This window comes from Cinclus cinclus, chromosome 18, assembly GCF_963662255.1.
Source record: "Cinclus cinclus chromosome 18, bCinCin1.1, whole genome shotgun sequence".
In the NCBI taxonomy this organism is placed as follows: Eukaryota; Metazoa; Chordata; class Aves; order Passeriformes; family Cinclidae; genus Cinclus; species Cinclus cinclus.
The window spans coordinates 2,104,481-2,120,460 of record NC_085063.1 but is presented as its reverse complement, the minus strand read 5'-3'; the positions used below and the strand labels follow the sequence as shown (position 1 = coordinate 2,120,460).

At 42.9% G+C, this 15,980-nt stretch overlaps 1 protein-coding gene across 2 annotated transcripts; it reads right to left on the bottom strand.

Moving 5' to 3' along the window:
* Nucleotides 1-1,607: 1,607 nt before the first annotated feature.
* NFS1 (NFS1 cysteine desulfurase) lies at nt 1,608-15,978 on the bottom strand. Of its 2 annotated transcripts, XM_062504921.1 has the most exons (13): nt 15,870-15,978; nt 15,705-15,772; nt 14,901-15,017; nt 13,485-13,568; nt 12,677-12,829; nt 11,656-11,749; nt 8,983-9,117; nt 7,449-7,606; nt 5,943-6,048; nt 5,692-5,773; nt 4,244-4,327; nt 4,027-4,116; nt 1,608-3,390 (listed from the first exon to the last, which is right to left on the bottom strand). In XM_062504921.1, exons 1-13 carry the CDS (start codon nt 15,976-15,978, stop codon nt 3,327-3,329), a joined length of 1,344 nt encoding a protein of 447 aa, XP_062360905.1. In that variant the 3' UTR covers nt 1,608-3,326. The 2 variants fall into 2 exon arrangements, with proteins under 2 accessions (XP_062360905.1, XP_062360906.1); XM_062504922.1 differs by lacking the exons at nt 15,705-15,772; nt 15,870-15,978 and adding an exon at nt 15,337-15,364.
* Between the last annotated feature and the right edge of the window lie 2 nt (nt 15,979-15,980).

The following is a 15,980-nucleotide window of genomic DNA, read 5'->3' as shown; positions in this document are numbered from 1 at the left end:
CTCCACTATTTCATGGTCAGTGCAGCCCAGGCTGCCCTTGAGCTTCACATTCCCCACTGGCCTGTCCTTGTTGGTGAGAATAAAGTAGCATAGCACCTCTCCTCATTGTCCCCTCTACCATTTGGAGAAGGAAGTTGACATCAGTGTATTCCAGGAACCTCCTGGATTGCCTGATCCCTGCTGGTGTCAGGGTGGATGTCAGCAGATGTCAGGGTGAATTCCCCCGTGAAAACTAGGACTTGTAAACATGAGGCTGTTCCTATTTGTCTGTGGTGACATTGGCTCATTTCCTGGTCAGGTGGCCTGTAGCAAACCCCCCATTATGATGTCACCTGTTCCTGCCCTCCACTTAATCCTGACTCCTAAACTCTCAGTCAGTTCCTCATTCATCCCTAAGTGGAGCTCTTTGCACTCCTGGTGGTTATTTGCATAGAGAGCAACATTGCCTCTCTTTCCCACTGTCTGTATCCTTCCATTTCAACCCTCCAGTCACATCAGTCATCCCAGCAGGTCTCCCTGTTGCTAATAAGATCACAGCCCTGCAGGTACATGCATGGTTCTAACTGAAATACTCACTTCAGATGCCTTTGCTTTTTTCACTGGGTGAAGGGCAGAGCCTTGAGGAGTGGGGGGATCGGCCCAGGACCCAGTGCAGCAAATGGCAGAGCTCCCGGCTCAGAGACCCCAGCACCAGGAGGTCACTGCAAACCAGGAGAGCCCCAAGGGTGTCACTCAGGGCCGGTGTTTGCAGAGCCACAAGGGATGGGCTTCAGTTTCATCCTGGAATTCATCCTGAAACAATGTTTCATCCTGGCATGGCCCCACTTTGGGTCAGAAACTTTCTTTGAAAGTGGGAGAACAAGAATACTATGCCATGCAGGGGGGAAAAAAATTTCCATGGCTGTTAATAAAAAAAAAAAAATATTAAAAAGGCAGGAGCTCATTGGACAGCACCAGTTCCTTGGAGCAGTGTTTCTGACAAGCTCAAGAGGAGCTGAACCCAAAATCTGTTCATCAAGGCCAAGGCCTAGTGAGCATTTTTCAGATCATGTTGCAGCCTGGGGGTGGGATGATGCACTACCATACATTGGCATCCAGTCAGTAAGAGTGGGATAGACTGAGGTTCCCATCTCCCAAAGGCCTTAACTGCATTCAGTGAGGTACAGCTAGACGTTTCATCCTTGGCATTACTTTCTGTCATGGGGGGTGGGGGGTATCTGCACTATACATTTTCCTCATCTTGTCCTATAAACATTTCAAATAAACATTTGTTACTAGTATGAGTAAATTTCCCTAAGCTTTACATGTAGAGTTTTTTTTTTAAATCTTATCAAATAAGAGGTGGTCAGAATCTTCAAGATTCAAGGCTCCCTTTTTTCAAAATAACCACAATTTAAGCTATTTGAGTTTTAAATAAATTAGCTCAGATCAGGCGTTGAGTTTGAGAAGAATGACTCTTCAAAAATCAAATGTCAACTCAATGACAGCAAACTTTTACCAGTGTTCACAGAAAAGTTTACCCTTTTCCGTTGCCTAATGAAAGCTGCAATTCAGCAACTTACTGATTGTCCTGCACGGTTCACCCAAAAAAGCAGATCTGAAAAGACTGACAGTAGCCGAGTTTAATTCTTATCTGCAAGTTTTAAACATTCTCAAAACAAAAAGAACAATTCATAAAGACATTTCTAAAACATGCTAGGAAATCATGTTATCACATGCTTAATCCAGGAAATATACATGGCCCGAGGATGAAAGAGTACATACAACACCGCTACAATGCATACAGTAGTTTAAAAAATATTGTGTTAAAATACAAGGTGCCAGCACTACAATATTAAAACTGCTAAAGCTAGTAATTTTAAATAGAACAACCAAGGATTAGCTTTGCGTTACAAACAACTAAATCTATCCTTAATAACAAAAAATGCACCAGCTTCTGAATCCATCTCACAAGAATCCATCTTGTGAGATTCAGTTTTTACAGGACATGGTTGATCCTCGAGGTAGGTTCCATCCCAAACTGAAGGTAAACATATTGTCTATGGGGTATACCAAATTCAACAACTAACACAGCATCCATCAATCAACACAACTAATTTGAGAGCTCTTTGTTTATGCACAGAATAAAAGGCACTTTGCCATACAGGGTACTTTTTTTACTGGGAAGATCACCGAAGATAAGAAAGGAGAAACACTAAAAAGAAATAATGTCATCAAACCCTTTTTAACAGATACTTCCCCTGACATGTGCAGGGAACAGATTCCCATGCAAACCTCTAGTCAGACAATACAGTCTGTGAGACAAAGAAACCTTCAGTGCCAGGTGTTCTTATCTGCAGACAAAATATACAGGCTGAGCTGGGCAGACTCCTTGCAGCGACAAAAACCAAGGACCCTTAGGCAAACCAAGTAACAGCAAAGGTCTCATGACAAGGGGGAAAAAAAAAACAAAACAAGAAAAAAAAACCCCAAAACTCCACACTGCCTTAAGACATTGCACTATATCTGCTCTTTGCACCACCTCTACCACTCGTACCTCCACCTAACTGGTGCTGTCACCAAAGCTGACAGTTTCTGCCTATCCCCTCCCCTAGTCATTCAAGTTTTCTTTCCTCACTGAGAAAAAAACCCAATGGAGGGGACAGCAAAGTGCATCATGATTGTATCATAAACTCTGGAACACTGAAGATCTTTTGGATTAATGCACACACACACACATACACAATAAGATGCACACACAAAAAACCAAGGAAAATGAGCAAAAAATAGTCAATTTCAGAAAAAAAAATGTTCTTAACTGCACATACAACTTATCTGTGAAGGCACATAGCCACACTGAGGCATCCTTTTTCTCTAGAGATCTAAATGTCCTCCTATCTGAGAATTTCTTGCAGTACAAGGCATTTCAGAGGCGAAACTCAGCTGATGTTGCAGGATACCCACCTCAAACATAACAAATTGGCAGCAAGTCTGTGGTGCAAACACTACAGTGACTTGGGATGAGTTACAACGAGAAGCAACCTTTTGCCAGAATTCACTGGCCTGGGAGTAACATGCTGATTTAATTTTCTCATTTCAGAATACATTTCTGAATCAATTACGTTTCAGCATAAATTTCTGTGTGTCAATAGAAACACAGTGAGTGTCAGATCAGCCTGCCTTTCTCCATGACAAAATCTAGTTTCATTTTTGGCTTCTCAGATTTTGTAAGTAAGTCTCTGGTCAAATTGCAAGTGTCAGAAAACAAAAGCGCTGCATAATTTTCTTAAGACTGTATAGAAAAATGCATTTTAATCCATATCTAGTACATGGATAGCAATGCTTTCTCAGTGCTGAGTCCATTTAATGCTTTTAAGGTCAATTCCATCCTGCACCATTTCCCAGAGAGGGCTGTAAAGAAAAGGAGAAAACTGAGGGTTAGCTAAGATGCACAGGACATCATCAACAATAACAGATAAGAATAAACAGATTTTATCAATGACACAAGGAATTGGGAAGTATCTGTCTGCCTGTCTTGCGCTCCTGGAGGTCAGTGAGCTTCAGGTGATCAGCCCTCAACTGTGTCCTCAACAAAAAATACAAGAGATGAGAGGGCAGCTGCTCCACCTAATTTCCTGCTCCCACTTTCAGCATAAAGCACTGGTATCTCTTGAGACTGAATCCTGTCCAGATGAGTCACCAGTCTTTCAGTTTCACCAGAATAAAACAACTTATCAATACATTAACTCAGTAATACCACCTCTGGCTTAAAACCTCCTAGGTACTGCTCTGTGTGCCTGCCCTACTCATATTCTTTCTCTGATAAATGCAGGATCTGGGAAAAGGTTTGGTGTCAAGTTTGTTTCCTTAGAAGTTTGTCACTAATGTTAAAATCAGGCTCCTACCCACCCGGGGGACACTGTTGCTGATATAGAGAAACACCACCAGATTTTTGAAGCAAACAATTACTTTCTACTAAATAAATCCAATTCTTCCCATGATTATCACACCTAAGAAGTCTTGGTGGTCAACAAGACAATGTCTCACCTCATTTCCCTCAGCCTCTTCACGTGCTGTATGCATTTCTGCACTGTATAATCCACTTCTTCTTCGGTAGTGAAACGACCAATGCCAAACCTAAACCAAAAGAAAACCATTAAGGAACTGAGTAACAAGCTTATGGAGCGGGTGGAACAAATACACCATTTACTTTTATCAGGAAAGAAAAACATTTGGAAGCATTAGGGCAGACCACACCACACACCTTATAGATGAGTGAGCCAAGTCTTCATCTGTTCCGATTGCCCGCAAAACATAGGAAGGCTCGAGAGAGGCTGATGTGCAAGCACTGGGAAAGGGAAGGAAGGGAAATGTCAGACTTTTACTTAATCTCCTCCAACAAGGAACAGATCACTTACTCCTTTACAACACCCTGTATCAGCTTTCCCAGCCTCCTAGAAACCACAAGTGAATGCAAACAAGTAAAGTGATATTTCTGCTACTGAAGAAAAAAGAATACAAAGGGGCAGCATTATTGAGAAATCAGAGAAAAAAATTAGGAGCAGCATAAGGAAAGGAGAGAGAATACAGATAATACAGAAGAATAAACAAAATGCCACAGAGGCAGCAGGAATGAAGACTAAGAGGTAGTTGAAGTAGAGACTGTGAATAAAAGACAAAGACAGAAACCATCCAGAGAGGATAACACACCAGGAACATAAAAGGGAAAAAAAAAGACTTCAGAAGCTGCTGTTTGGCAGCAGAACAAATAAATGAAAAACAGTACACAGAGGGATCTAGAGCAAGATGACTGCAGCTGTCAATAGAGAGAGCTTCCACCTCGCAGCAGTACACAGAACTGGTTACATGTCGTGACTCAATTTTTACCAGTAGCAACGGACACTGCCAACTGGAGAGCTGTAAACAGCTCCCCAGTGCACAAAGTAGAGATTCAGAAGAGATCATCACATTACAGAAGTGTTTGTCTTCAGGGATGGTCATGTGAAGTCTTGTTCTTCCTGGTCACAGTGCCAATCAGTTACTAATTAGGATATGCTGACTGCTTTGTTCTCAAAGGTGAGAGAAGGAGAGGAGGGGCATCCTTACACTCCATTCATTTCATCATGAGCATCAGGTTTGTCTTGGTAACTGAATTACTCATCACTCCTGTAGTCAGGAGAGTGCCATAAAACCACATGAAATTTTCTTTCTTGCTTTTGCATTTAACACAGGAACTATGAGCTGATTTAGTTCAGATACGTGCCCAGACTCACTAATTGCAGTTAAAATCTGCCTAAGGACAGAAGCTGTTCAAATCTTGGTGGCCTTTAGAGTGAAAGTGTCACCAGTACAAGTCAAGGCTACTCAAATAACCAGTTTCCAAGGCTAGTAGGTAGGAATTTCTGGGTTAGTTTTTGTGGTTTTGTGCGGGTCTTTTTGTTAGGATTTTTTTGGGTTGTTTTTTGTTTGGTTTTGTTTGTTGTTTTTTATTTCCAGGAATAGTAAATTTCACCTTCAGTTGAAATGTGTCACTTAAACACCACTGCAGAATGTAATCAATGTCAAGCTGACTCAACAACTGAATATGCAATCCAACTGACTCAATAACTGAAATACGGGGCACAGAGGAGGCTACTACTTAGCTTTTAGCTTCATTAGCAGATGCTATTCTCTCAAAAATACACTGCTATCCTACCCAGACATTCCACATACCTTCCTGAAGACAGAGCCACATCTTTCAGAGCCATCAGAAGACTCTCCCCTTCCACATATGCAAAAGATAAATTGATGCATCCTACAAACAAAAAATGAAATAGAAAAAAGAATCCATCAACTAAAATCTCAGGCAAATTGCTCCCTGTAAGGCAGGACTTGCATCATGTGCTCAAGCGCATTATTCAGCCACAGCCATTAAAACCAAGGAGTCAGACAGTACTAAGGGCTCCAAATTTTGCTTGAGTTACCTGGGTAGCGATGCTCTCGATCTCCATTCATCACCACATCAGGAACTTCACCCATTATTTTTGTAACCAATCGTTCTGCCAGCTGGGAGATTCGCTTATGGTCATACTAGCAGAGAAACCAGAAAAGACACAAATAATAAACAGTGTACAGTCTGACCACACTCAAACTGCTGCAGGTCACCAGCTGCAAGCAGAATTAAGTAACTGGGTTTGGCCAGAAAAAGGGAACACAGCTGAAACTTAAACTTTCAAACTTTGCCTGGTCTAGACACTGTTTTAAAAGAGAGCCCCTTGGCTCCTAGCTAGCTCAGTCTTCACAAATGTTTCAAACTGTTCCAAAAGTTCCACATACACAACCTGCCAAACTGACTTCATTAAAGCACTGAGCTCTTTGCGTTCAAATACAAGTCAGGCAATGCAGAAGATGATGTGTTTTGCAACAAGAAAGGGCACCTATTACAGCAAGCACCTCTTATTTCCTAGGAGCTCTCTAACTATCCCACAGAAAGACAGACTTTCAAATTACTATGAACTCAGCTTTTGCAATAAGTGCCCTGCATGGTGAAAACTGCCCATGGTCAATGTCTTGTTCTAGACTCAAAAATGAGGTCACTTATACCAAGAAAGCAGTAAGGTCTGGGATCAGCTTTGGCACACAGAACTGGCCACATGCACACATGCAATTCATGCTTGTTTACACCTGAAAAAGTTAAAAGAAAACCAGGCTAGCTCCAACACCAATTGGTTTTAAAACACCTTAACTGTGCCAGACAAGGAGGAGAATCCAAATCTGAGACTTGTGCAGAATTCAGACTCTGCAGGCTCCCTAGCCTCAACTTCCATAACCACACAGCTCAGATGGTGGAATTCTGCCTGTCTCCTGGAAAGAATCTTGATCTTTTGGGTGCAGATATCTGGCCTATGCATCCCATTGTTACTCTAAGTATTTTTACATTCCAGCTGTAAGGAAGACACTGGTGCCCACAAACCAATGTAGCAGCATCCAGAGGCTGAAACACCAGAACTAGCAAGTAAACTTTACTGTTCAAGCTAGGAAAAAAGAATATAAATTCTTAGTTGCAAAACTTCAGTAAACTTGAACTTATACTTAATAGGTACAATACATACAATAATGGACTGGGAAGTTTTATTTTTTCAATACACATTACATAAACATGACAGTAATTTCAAAGATGCTAATACACATATGCATAATGGAGAAATAAATACAAGCACATAAAAGCCATATTTCTCTAAAACTGTCAGTTGTAGCCTTGTTGTAGAAAACTACAACTCAGACCACTTCAAGAGAAAAGAAACTTCAGAAACAACTTACAATTACCCAAAAACATCCCTTAAATTCTCAAAACATTTACTTAATGCTAAAACATGAGAATCAAATTTCATGCAGTTACATGGATGCAAAAAGACCTAAGGAATCTAAGACCTAAATGATGCTGTTATACTATTTTCTGGAATCCAGGACAAGTATCTTATTGCACATACCTCCATCTCTTGCTGTGCCACTTCACATGCTGCCCCCAGTCCTACTGCTAGAGGTGTGGGCACAGTCCCAGACCGCAGTCCTCTCTCCTGGCCTCCCCCACTCTGCAGGGGTTCCAGCCTGACGCGTGGCCGGCGGCGAACATAGAGAGCACCGACCCCTTGGGAGCAAGGAAAGCTGTTTTACCATATACCCAGAGATCTGAAATTATGAACAGGGACTCCAAGCATTGGTTACATTCCTTATTTCCACAGCAAACACACACATGGATACTTAACCAGAGACAAATAAAGTGAACCAGTTCAGTATTTTCTAGGAAATGTGTGCTGGCCCCCACTGATCACGTTCAGGCTCAGAGTGCTTCAGCCATGGGAGCTCAGCTTCTTCCACTTTGCTTCAGTCACCCAAGGATTCAGCACTTCCCTTCCTTCCCACAATTCCTGTATACTGCTGAAGTTCATCCACCTGCACTGAAGTTTTTATGTGCATTCACTAATGTTCTCTCACTGACTTCCAAATTCTTTCCCTGGATTACTAGGCCAGCACCAGTCCCAGGAGTCCTCTCCCTTTCTTCTCATTAGGAAGACTCATTAGTGGCAACAATTTTCAGCGTGTGGATTAGATGAACCAGTTTTGCTAGTCAGTCAATTTAATGCTCTACTCTCCTCATCTAGAAACCAAATTTTCATGTCTTCAAATGCCCTGGTACACTTAAGGAGTGACTGTCACCACAGGAAGGACAGCTGCAACTTCCAGGCATAACAAATGGTAAAAATTTATGTCTGTCATCCATGCAAAATTACTTAGTTCTTGTCCAGAGATAATGTCTTCAGCTCTCAGCAAAACTCATACAGAAAATAAAACATGTTGAAAAATAAGAATTTTAATTCCAAATAGCACATAGCATACAGCAAACCTGATTTCTGGCACTCTTAACACCCACTGTCACAAACTAAATGGACCATGACAATAGTAATAGCTGGACTTTTAGTATTTGTGAGTCAACCAGAAAACCCGTAACTGGATATTAAACCCCATTCTGCAAAGAAAATGCATAAATGGAGTTGGGAGAATGAAGCCACTGGAAGTAGAAAACAACCAAAAATCACCAATCAGTTACCTTTTTGGTCTCCTTGTTGCAAGTCACACTCGGGTCTAACCTTTGCCCTATAACCAAGTGATTTCATTTCTATCATTTCAGCATCAGTTCTGCTTCACACCAAGCAGATGACTCCTGAAAACCCCACTGCTGTAATGCTTCCACCATTATACAACACTGTTTCTACCTCCAGTGAAGCCACCTTAACCCATCTAGCACTGAAGATCCACTTACTGCAGCTCTACTCTGGCAGCAGTGTCTGAGCTACTCCAAAGTCAGTCCAACACCACTCAGAACAGTTTTCTACAGCTTAAGTAACTGACACTACGACAAATGGGTTTGACTTCACACCGTGTGTGTGAACCTACCTTGAACCTTTCCATACCTTAAGGTAGGTATGGAAACAACAATTCCCTATAAAGCACTTCAGTGAATACCTTTGGGCCCATAAATTTTATGGCCACTGATGCTCATTAGGTCAATCTTCATGTTGTTGACATCCATAGGAATTTTACCAATCGCTTGTGCAGCATCCGTGTGGAAGAAAACCTTACGTGCACGGCAGATCTCACCTGTAATTAAAAAAAAAAAAACAAAACAAAACCAGATTATCTTAACTAATTGCTACAATCCCAAGGATTTCAGTAATGGAACTAAAGCATCAGTGAATCTAAAACAACAACGAGTTATTGAGGTATCTGAGGTGATAAAGGCAGAAATGGGGGCTGTGATGTTTCTTTTACAGTGAAGTGGCTAAAGCTGTGCAGGGGCTACTGTAGCTGATGCCTCAGCACAGGTTTAGGCAGGTAAGACTACAGTGAATTTCTTCAGTAGAGAAGTTAAAAAGTCTTCTGTTAAGAACTGAGATTATTTCCAAGTCCACACCTAACAAGTTTAAGAATAAATGGTAGGATGAAATATCAAAGTCTCCACACAGGAATTACTGCACAGTTGGACAAAATTGTTTTTCCTTGGTTCTTTTTCTTCTCAATGTCCAGTACAAGCCAGCCTTCCTTTCAAGTTTATATTTGCCATGTATTTTTATGTAATCTCCTCTATTTTCTAAGTTTTCCAACACTCAGTTTCAAAAACATTCTCAGAATTGTCACACACACACACTACTACCACCTGAAGTCAAGTTGACCCTGACTGAAACATCACCACATTAAAATATACGAAGGAACAAAATAATGTGCTGTTCGTGGGCAGTAAAAGTAACTATTACTTACTACTGTAATCAAAAAAACCACAATGCATCTTCCACAGAATCTGCACAGCTGCATCTGAGATCTGTCCTCTGCACAAGAGCTTCAACATGATACTTCACAGGCTAAGAAACCCTCCTTATCCAGCAAGGTCAGACCACAGGCCACATGCTAACAGGGCCTCAGGCCTTGCCTTTTGGGCCTGTAATCAAGGTGTTTTGAGAACATACTGGGGGAACTAGAGCTGGCACCAGATGTCTCTGGCATTTAAACATGGGACCATAGTAAGGACCTTGACAATGCAAGCACAGGAGGAAAATAAGAATCCTTGGGCCTATAAGCAACTCATTGAGGTCCAATGTTTGTCAACAAAGAAATAGAAACTTGAAAAACCTTGAAAAACAAAGCAGCAAAAATGCTGCTTTGAGCTTAATGAAAAAAAAAAAAATGCAGCAACCAAGCAAGAAGAAAAACAGGTGCACAACAAGATGCCTGCCAGAGCCTAAGAAAACAATACCCTATGGAGTATGTACTCCAGAGCAGAGCCAAAGCAAAAACATTGTCTAAAAACTCAACCAACTTATGAAAGGATATCTTGAATACAAAGGTGTGCTGGTTTTGGCTGGGGTAGGGCTAACTTTCTCCACAGTGGCTAGTATAGGGCTGTGTTTTGGATTTGTGCTGAACACTGGGATGTTTAGAGAGATGTTTCTGATATTGCTGACCAGGGCTTGCACAGAGCCAAGGCCTCTTCTGTCCCACATACAGCCATGCTGGCAAGGGGGCTGGGGTACATGGAGGCTGGAAGGAGACACAGCCAGGACACATGACCCAAACGTACCAAAGGGACATTCCAGACAATATGACATATGTCCTACACTTTCAGTATAGAAAGGTGGGAGAAAGAAGGTGGAAGGGGGAGACGTTTGGCGTGATGCTTTGTATTCCCAAGTCACCACTATGTGGGATGGGGCTTTGCTCTCCTGGAGGTGGATGAACACCTGCCTGCCCATGAGAAGCAGTATAGAATTCTTTGTTTTTCTTTGCTTGTGTGGATGGTTTTGCTTTCCATATTAAACTGTCATTATCTCAACCGGTGAGTTTCCTAGCTTTTACCATTCCAATTATCTCCCCAAACCAGTGGGTGCAAGGTGCTTGGTTGCCAGATGGGGTGAAACCAGGACAGAAAGGGTTTGTGTTTATGTTTTGCTGCTGTCACAGGAAACTTTATCAACAAATCATCTGGGATCCAGGGACCTGGAGGATCATCAGGGAGGCACCTGCGCACCCTGCTTGCTCCAACAACCATGGCTCTCCAAGGTGCCCCTTCATCTGCTCTGAGGTCCCTGTCACCCCACCTACTGGCTCAGAGCCTGCCTCACTCTCTCCCTGCCTCCTGTTCCAGAAGTGTAGCTCTTCAGCTCTTTTGGCCTACAAAGGAATTGTTCATGACTATATACGACAATGCTGGGGAAGGATTGTCCAAGTGTGGTGCTCACCATCCTCTCCCACTCCAAATCCTGCTCATTTCTCCTCTTAAACACTACAAGTGGCCACAAAATCATTATAGTATATAAGCGCAATTTTGGCCAGTTATTCTGTACAATCTTTTCATCCATCACTGAATCCAATGAACTGCAGCTGATCCATCCAGAGCAATGACTGCTGCAGTGCTCACCATAAAGGTACTAAATTTCATTCTCATTTCCCTTTTGAAATCAGTTTTTATTTGGGACAACAGCATTATTTATTTATATTTTTTATTTTAAAATATTTATGTTATCATTTTTTCCTTAGCTATATTACACCTTATCTTTTGCATCAGTACCATTTGGGGATGAAAACATTGACTAAAATGAAGCAGAAGCAACCTTAGCTGGTATCTAGAAGCCACAGTGTACTTACCAATGTCCTGAATTGGCTGCTTTACTCCTATTTCATTATTTACAGTCATTACAGAAACCAAACTTGTATCCGGCTGGAATGCAGCCTCCAGCTCCTGGTGGAAGATTAAGAGTGACAAAAGCTGTGACTACAGAAAAGCAGGATTCCTGTGCACATCTTCAATTTACCAGCAACTCAACCATCAGTCCCTCACTTGCAACAAATACCTGGGGTTCTGTAAAACAGCCTTGGGGAGAACACTAACCCATGTGAACATAAAATGCATGTAGGAAGAGGAGTGAATCAACTGTGTTACTGCATGTCCTAACCCTTTGGTGCACCTGTCACCCACTTGGTTAAATCAAATCTCAACAGGCTTTTGCTGTATCCCGTACATTTCCCTGAACTGTTTTCTTTAATGAATCACCCACAGAACAGCTTAAGCCTCTCCTAGCCAAGGTGAGGCTGGCTGTAAAGGAACTGCTCTTTATACAGAAGTCACATCACACCTGCAGCAACATGCTCAGAAAACATGACTCATTATTGTGCCCACGGGCTGATCCCTTGGTCCCATCACACACACCACTACTCTCCACGGCAGCTGAGGGACCAGGAATAAAACTGTTGCTGACCTGTGCTAGAGGACATCAGCGATGAACTAAAAACAACAACTCCACATCTCAGGGCTGCAGCCAATATATACAGAAGGGGTGGCTCAAGGACAGCCATAGGAAGTAAGGTAATCACTGAAACAATGTCTCAAGTACTGGGTTCCTTATAGGGTATATAACAGCTCCACCTGCACAGCAGCAGCTCAACGGTGGAATAGAAGGTGGATGTTCTGGCTGAGAAAAAGTGTAGGGCATTATGCAGAACAGAAAATCCTTCTCCAGATCTGACAGATTTGACTATGAGTCTCATTCTACTTTGTGATATTTATCATCCTTTCCTCTTTTTCATCTAGAGGACACAAGGTCTTGAGCAGCAATTTGAAGCAAAAACCTTTTTTATTTTTAGTTTCCTTCTGTCAGAAACACCTTACCTTCAGATCTATGAGCCCATTTTTTTTAACAGGTAGATACGTGACGCGAAAACCTTCTGTTTCCAGGGAACGACAAGAATCCAACACACATTTGTGTTCCGTTTGTGTAGTAATGATATGCTTTTTTCTGGATTTATAGAACCTTGCAACACCCTGTCAGGCACAGTCCATGAAAAAGAAATTAGCCACTGAAGAAAGCAGGCACTACACAGTAGTAAGAAATTACTACTTAGATACAATTCATTTGGACCTTTCCTGTTTGACCCAAGTCATGAATCTAAAAGGTAATAATCCACATAATCCACAATACATATCTCTATCAGCACCTGCTTTTCAAAGCATCTAACTTCTCAAAAGCTCTGTGAAAAGGTTTATTACCATTAAGCTGTAGAAGTCATTAACCAAAGAAATTTTTTCAAAACTCTTGCAGTGGAGTCATAAAGACTGAGAAATCTGAACAACCACATACTACATACACAACCTAGTTTTCATCAGAAAAAAGTTTCTAATCTGCATGTCTACTGTATTTCACAATAAAGATTTTAATTACATAAGCAGAAGGATTATATTTGGTGCATGCAAGATAGGCATCAAATATTTCACAGTGTCCTCAAAATCATGTCCTGGGCACTAAAACATTCATCCATGCATTTTTTCCACATATGTAAGAGAGTATCACAAAAAGTAAATCCAGAAATGCAAATATGTTATACTCAAATATCTTAACATTTAAATTGTTGAGAGATGCATACAGTTCTTAAATACATAATTTTAAGATAATAAACAAGAATCAGTATAAACCTTTTACCTTAATTGCCATATTATTAGATTCTGTTGCACCGCTGGTAAATATAATTTCCCGTGAATCAGCTCCTATTAAGTTTGCAACTTGCTGTTTAAAAAGAAATACAAATTTGACTTGTTAAGAAAACATACAATGAATTAATTACAGCAAAATACATGTGAAATGTTTTCAAGAATGCTCCCTTGAGCTTCAAAAGGATTACAGCTGGTATCTAACAGTTATGCTACAAATAGTCTAAATATCTGCAAAATAAAATACACGAGGACTCCATAGTCATTAGGAGTGGTATTAAGCATTAACTTGTTATAAAAGAGATAAAAGCTTAAGTAGACAAAACCCCATTACACATTACTTCAAAATATTACAAACACTCTTACCTAAGATTAGAAGAATGATAAAATATGTAGTTAGTCAAATGACTGCAGCAACATGCTTGTGACTCCAGGAACCCATAAATACTGAGGGATTTTTACTTAAAATATTGCTTTCTGCCATTTCAGTTACTCTAATCTCACTGTTGGAATAAGTGTCACCTTTTGCACCTGGGACTGACAACCCTGGGTGTCCAGACAGACTGGGGAACAAGAGGCTGGAGAGCAGCACCACAGAAAGAGACCTGGGAATTTGGGCTGAGGGCAAGTGGAACAGGAGGCAGCAGTGCCCCAAGGGCCAGCCCTGCCCTGGGGGACATCAGGCCCAGCATAGGGTGACTGTCCTGCTCTGCTCTGCACTGGGGGAGGGCTCACCTCGAGTCCTGGGGGCAGTCTGGGGCAAATCTGTACAAGGATATTAAGTCATTACAGAACATCCAGAGGAGGGCCATGAAATGGTTAAGGGCCTAGAGGAGAGTCTGTAAAACAAATAGCTGAGGTCACTTGCTTTTTTCAGTCTGGAGAAGAGAAAGCTGAGGTGAGACCTCACTGGGGGCTGCAGCTTCCTCATGAGGGGCAGCAGAGAGGCAGCTCTCTGCTCAGTGTCCAGTGATAGGGCCTGAGGGAACAGATAAGAGTTGTGTCAGGGGAAGTGCAGGCTGGATATTAGGGAAAGAAGTTTTTTCCCCAAAGGGTGGTCAGGCACTGAAACAGGCTCCCCAGGGAAGTGGTTACAGCCTTAAGCCTGCCATAGTTCAAGAAGTGTTTGGACACTACTCTCAGGTCCATGGTGGGATTGTTGGGGTATCCTGTGAGGGCCAGAGTTGAACTTGATGATCCTTGCAGATCCCTTCCAACTTCAAATATTCTATGATTCTATCTTTTCTTGCAATAAAACTACTAAAGCTACAGCTAAGCAGAGAGGAAGCTGCTAAATCCAGCCCACAGAGAACAGGGTTTTATTTCTTCTTTTTTTTTAGGTTCTTTTGACCCTGAATTTCCTCAGCAGCACAAAAACCAACACGACCGTGGAGAGCCAAAGACTCACCCGCCTCGCATTCTCCATGGCAGCCTCGCTCTCCCAGCCATAGGCATGGGTCCTGGAGTGGGGATTGCCATAGTAGGCTGTCAGGTATGGGAGCATGCTGTCCAGGACTCTGGGATCCTGTGGAACACAAACCACCCAGCCTTAAAAGAGAAGGAAAACTGCACCTGTTCCCTCTGGACGTGCCCTCCTGCCACAGGATCAGCAGCACTTCTCTTGCAGTGTCTTGCTTTAGCTTAGGCCCGACCTTGAAAACTTGGGGTTATTACAAGTTATGTGTAACACAAGTACCTGGCAATTATGTTCTGCAAATGTAACCCTGATCTGCACCAAAGGTCAAAGAACAACAGCATCATTTGACAAAATGATGACCAGTTTGGGTTGGAAAAGACTTCAAAGCTTATCTTGTTCCACGCCCCTGCCACGGACAGGGACACACCTTCCACTACATCAGGTCACTTCAAGCCCCATCCACTCTGGCCTTTTTTCTGAGCAGAATAAATACAAGGTCTTAAAATGTTAAGAATAACGTCATCTCAGTACTTTGGTTCAATTCCCTTCCTGCTTCTCGCAACCGTCCCCACTCCTGCAGAGGTCGGTGAGGTCCGGCCCTGCGGCGCTGGGGCTGCACATCCAGGGGGCTGCCCGGACTGCCCTGCGGTGACAGAACAGCCTGTGCCGCTTTAGGCGGGCCGAACGCCGCCTCTGTCCCCCACGGCCGCTCGGGACACGCGCGAGCGCTCGGGCGAGAGAACCGGGAGTGTGGGGACCCCGCTCTGCGTTCCGTGCTCTGTTCCGTGCCCTCACCAGCGGGGTGGTGGCCTGGACATCCATGTAAAGCGGCCGAGGAGCACCGCCGCCATCGCTGGTTTGTCCTGGGGGGAGAAGAGAGGGAAAGCCGCTGTCAGGCGCCGGCAGGAGCGGGACAGCTGTTCCTACCCGGACAGGGGCTCTGTCAGACAGCGGCCTTACCTCGTCCTGATCCTGATCCCGATCCCGATCCCGGTCCCGGTCCCCCCGCCCGCAGCCGCCGAGGGGGTCGCTGGCCCCTCAGGGCCGCCAAGCGCCGCCACAGCAGCATGG

What these genes read in the sequence shown, in the direction of transcription:
- NFS1 (XM_062504921.1), bottom strand. Translation starts at nt 15,978, where the DNA reads ATGCTGCTGTGGCGGCGCTTGGCGGCCCTGAGGGGCCAGCGACCCCCT. An exon ending in CCATGGAGAATGCGAGGCGG is followed by an intron (nt 13,569 to 14,900) that starts GTGAGTCTTTGG and finishes CTTTTTAAACAG; the next exon opens with CAAGTTGCAAACTTAATAGG. An exon ending in TAAAATTTATGGGCCCAAAG is followed by an intron (nt 7,607 to 8,982) that starts GTATTCACTGAA and finishes CTTGCTCCCAAG; the next exon opens with GGGTCGGTGCTCTCTATGTT.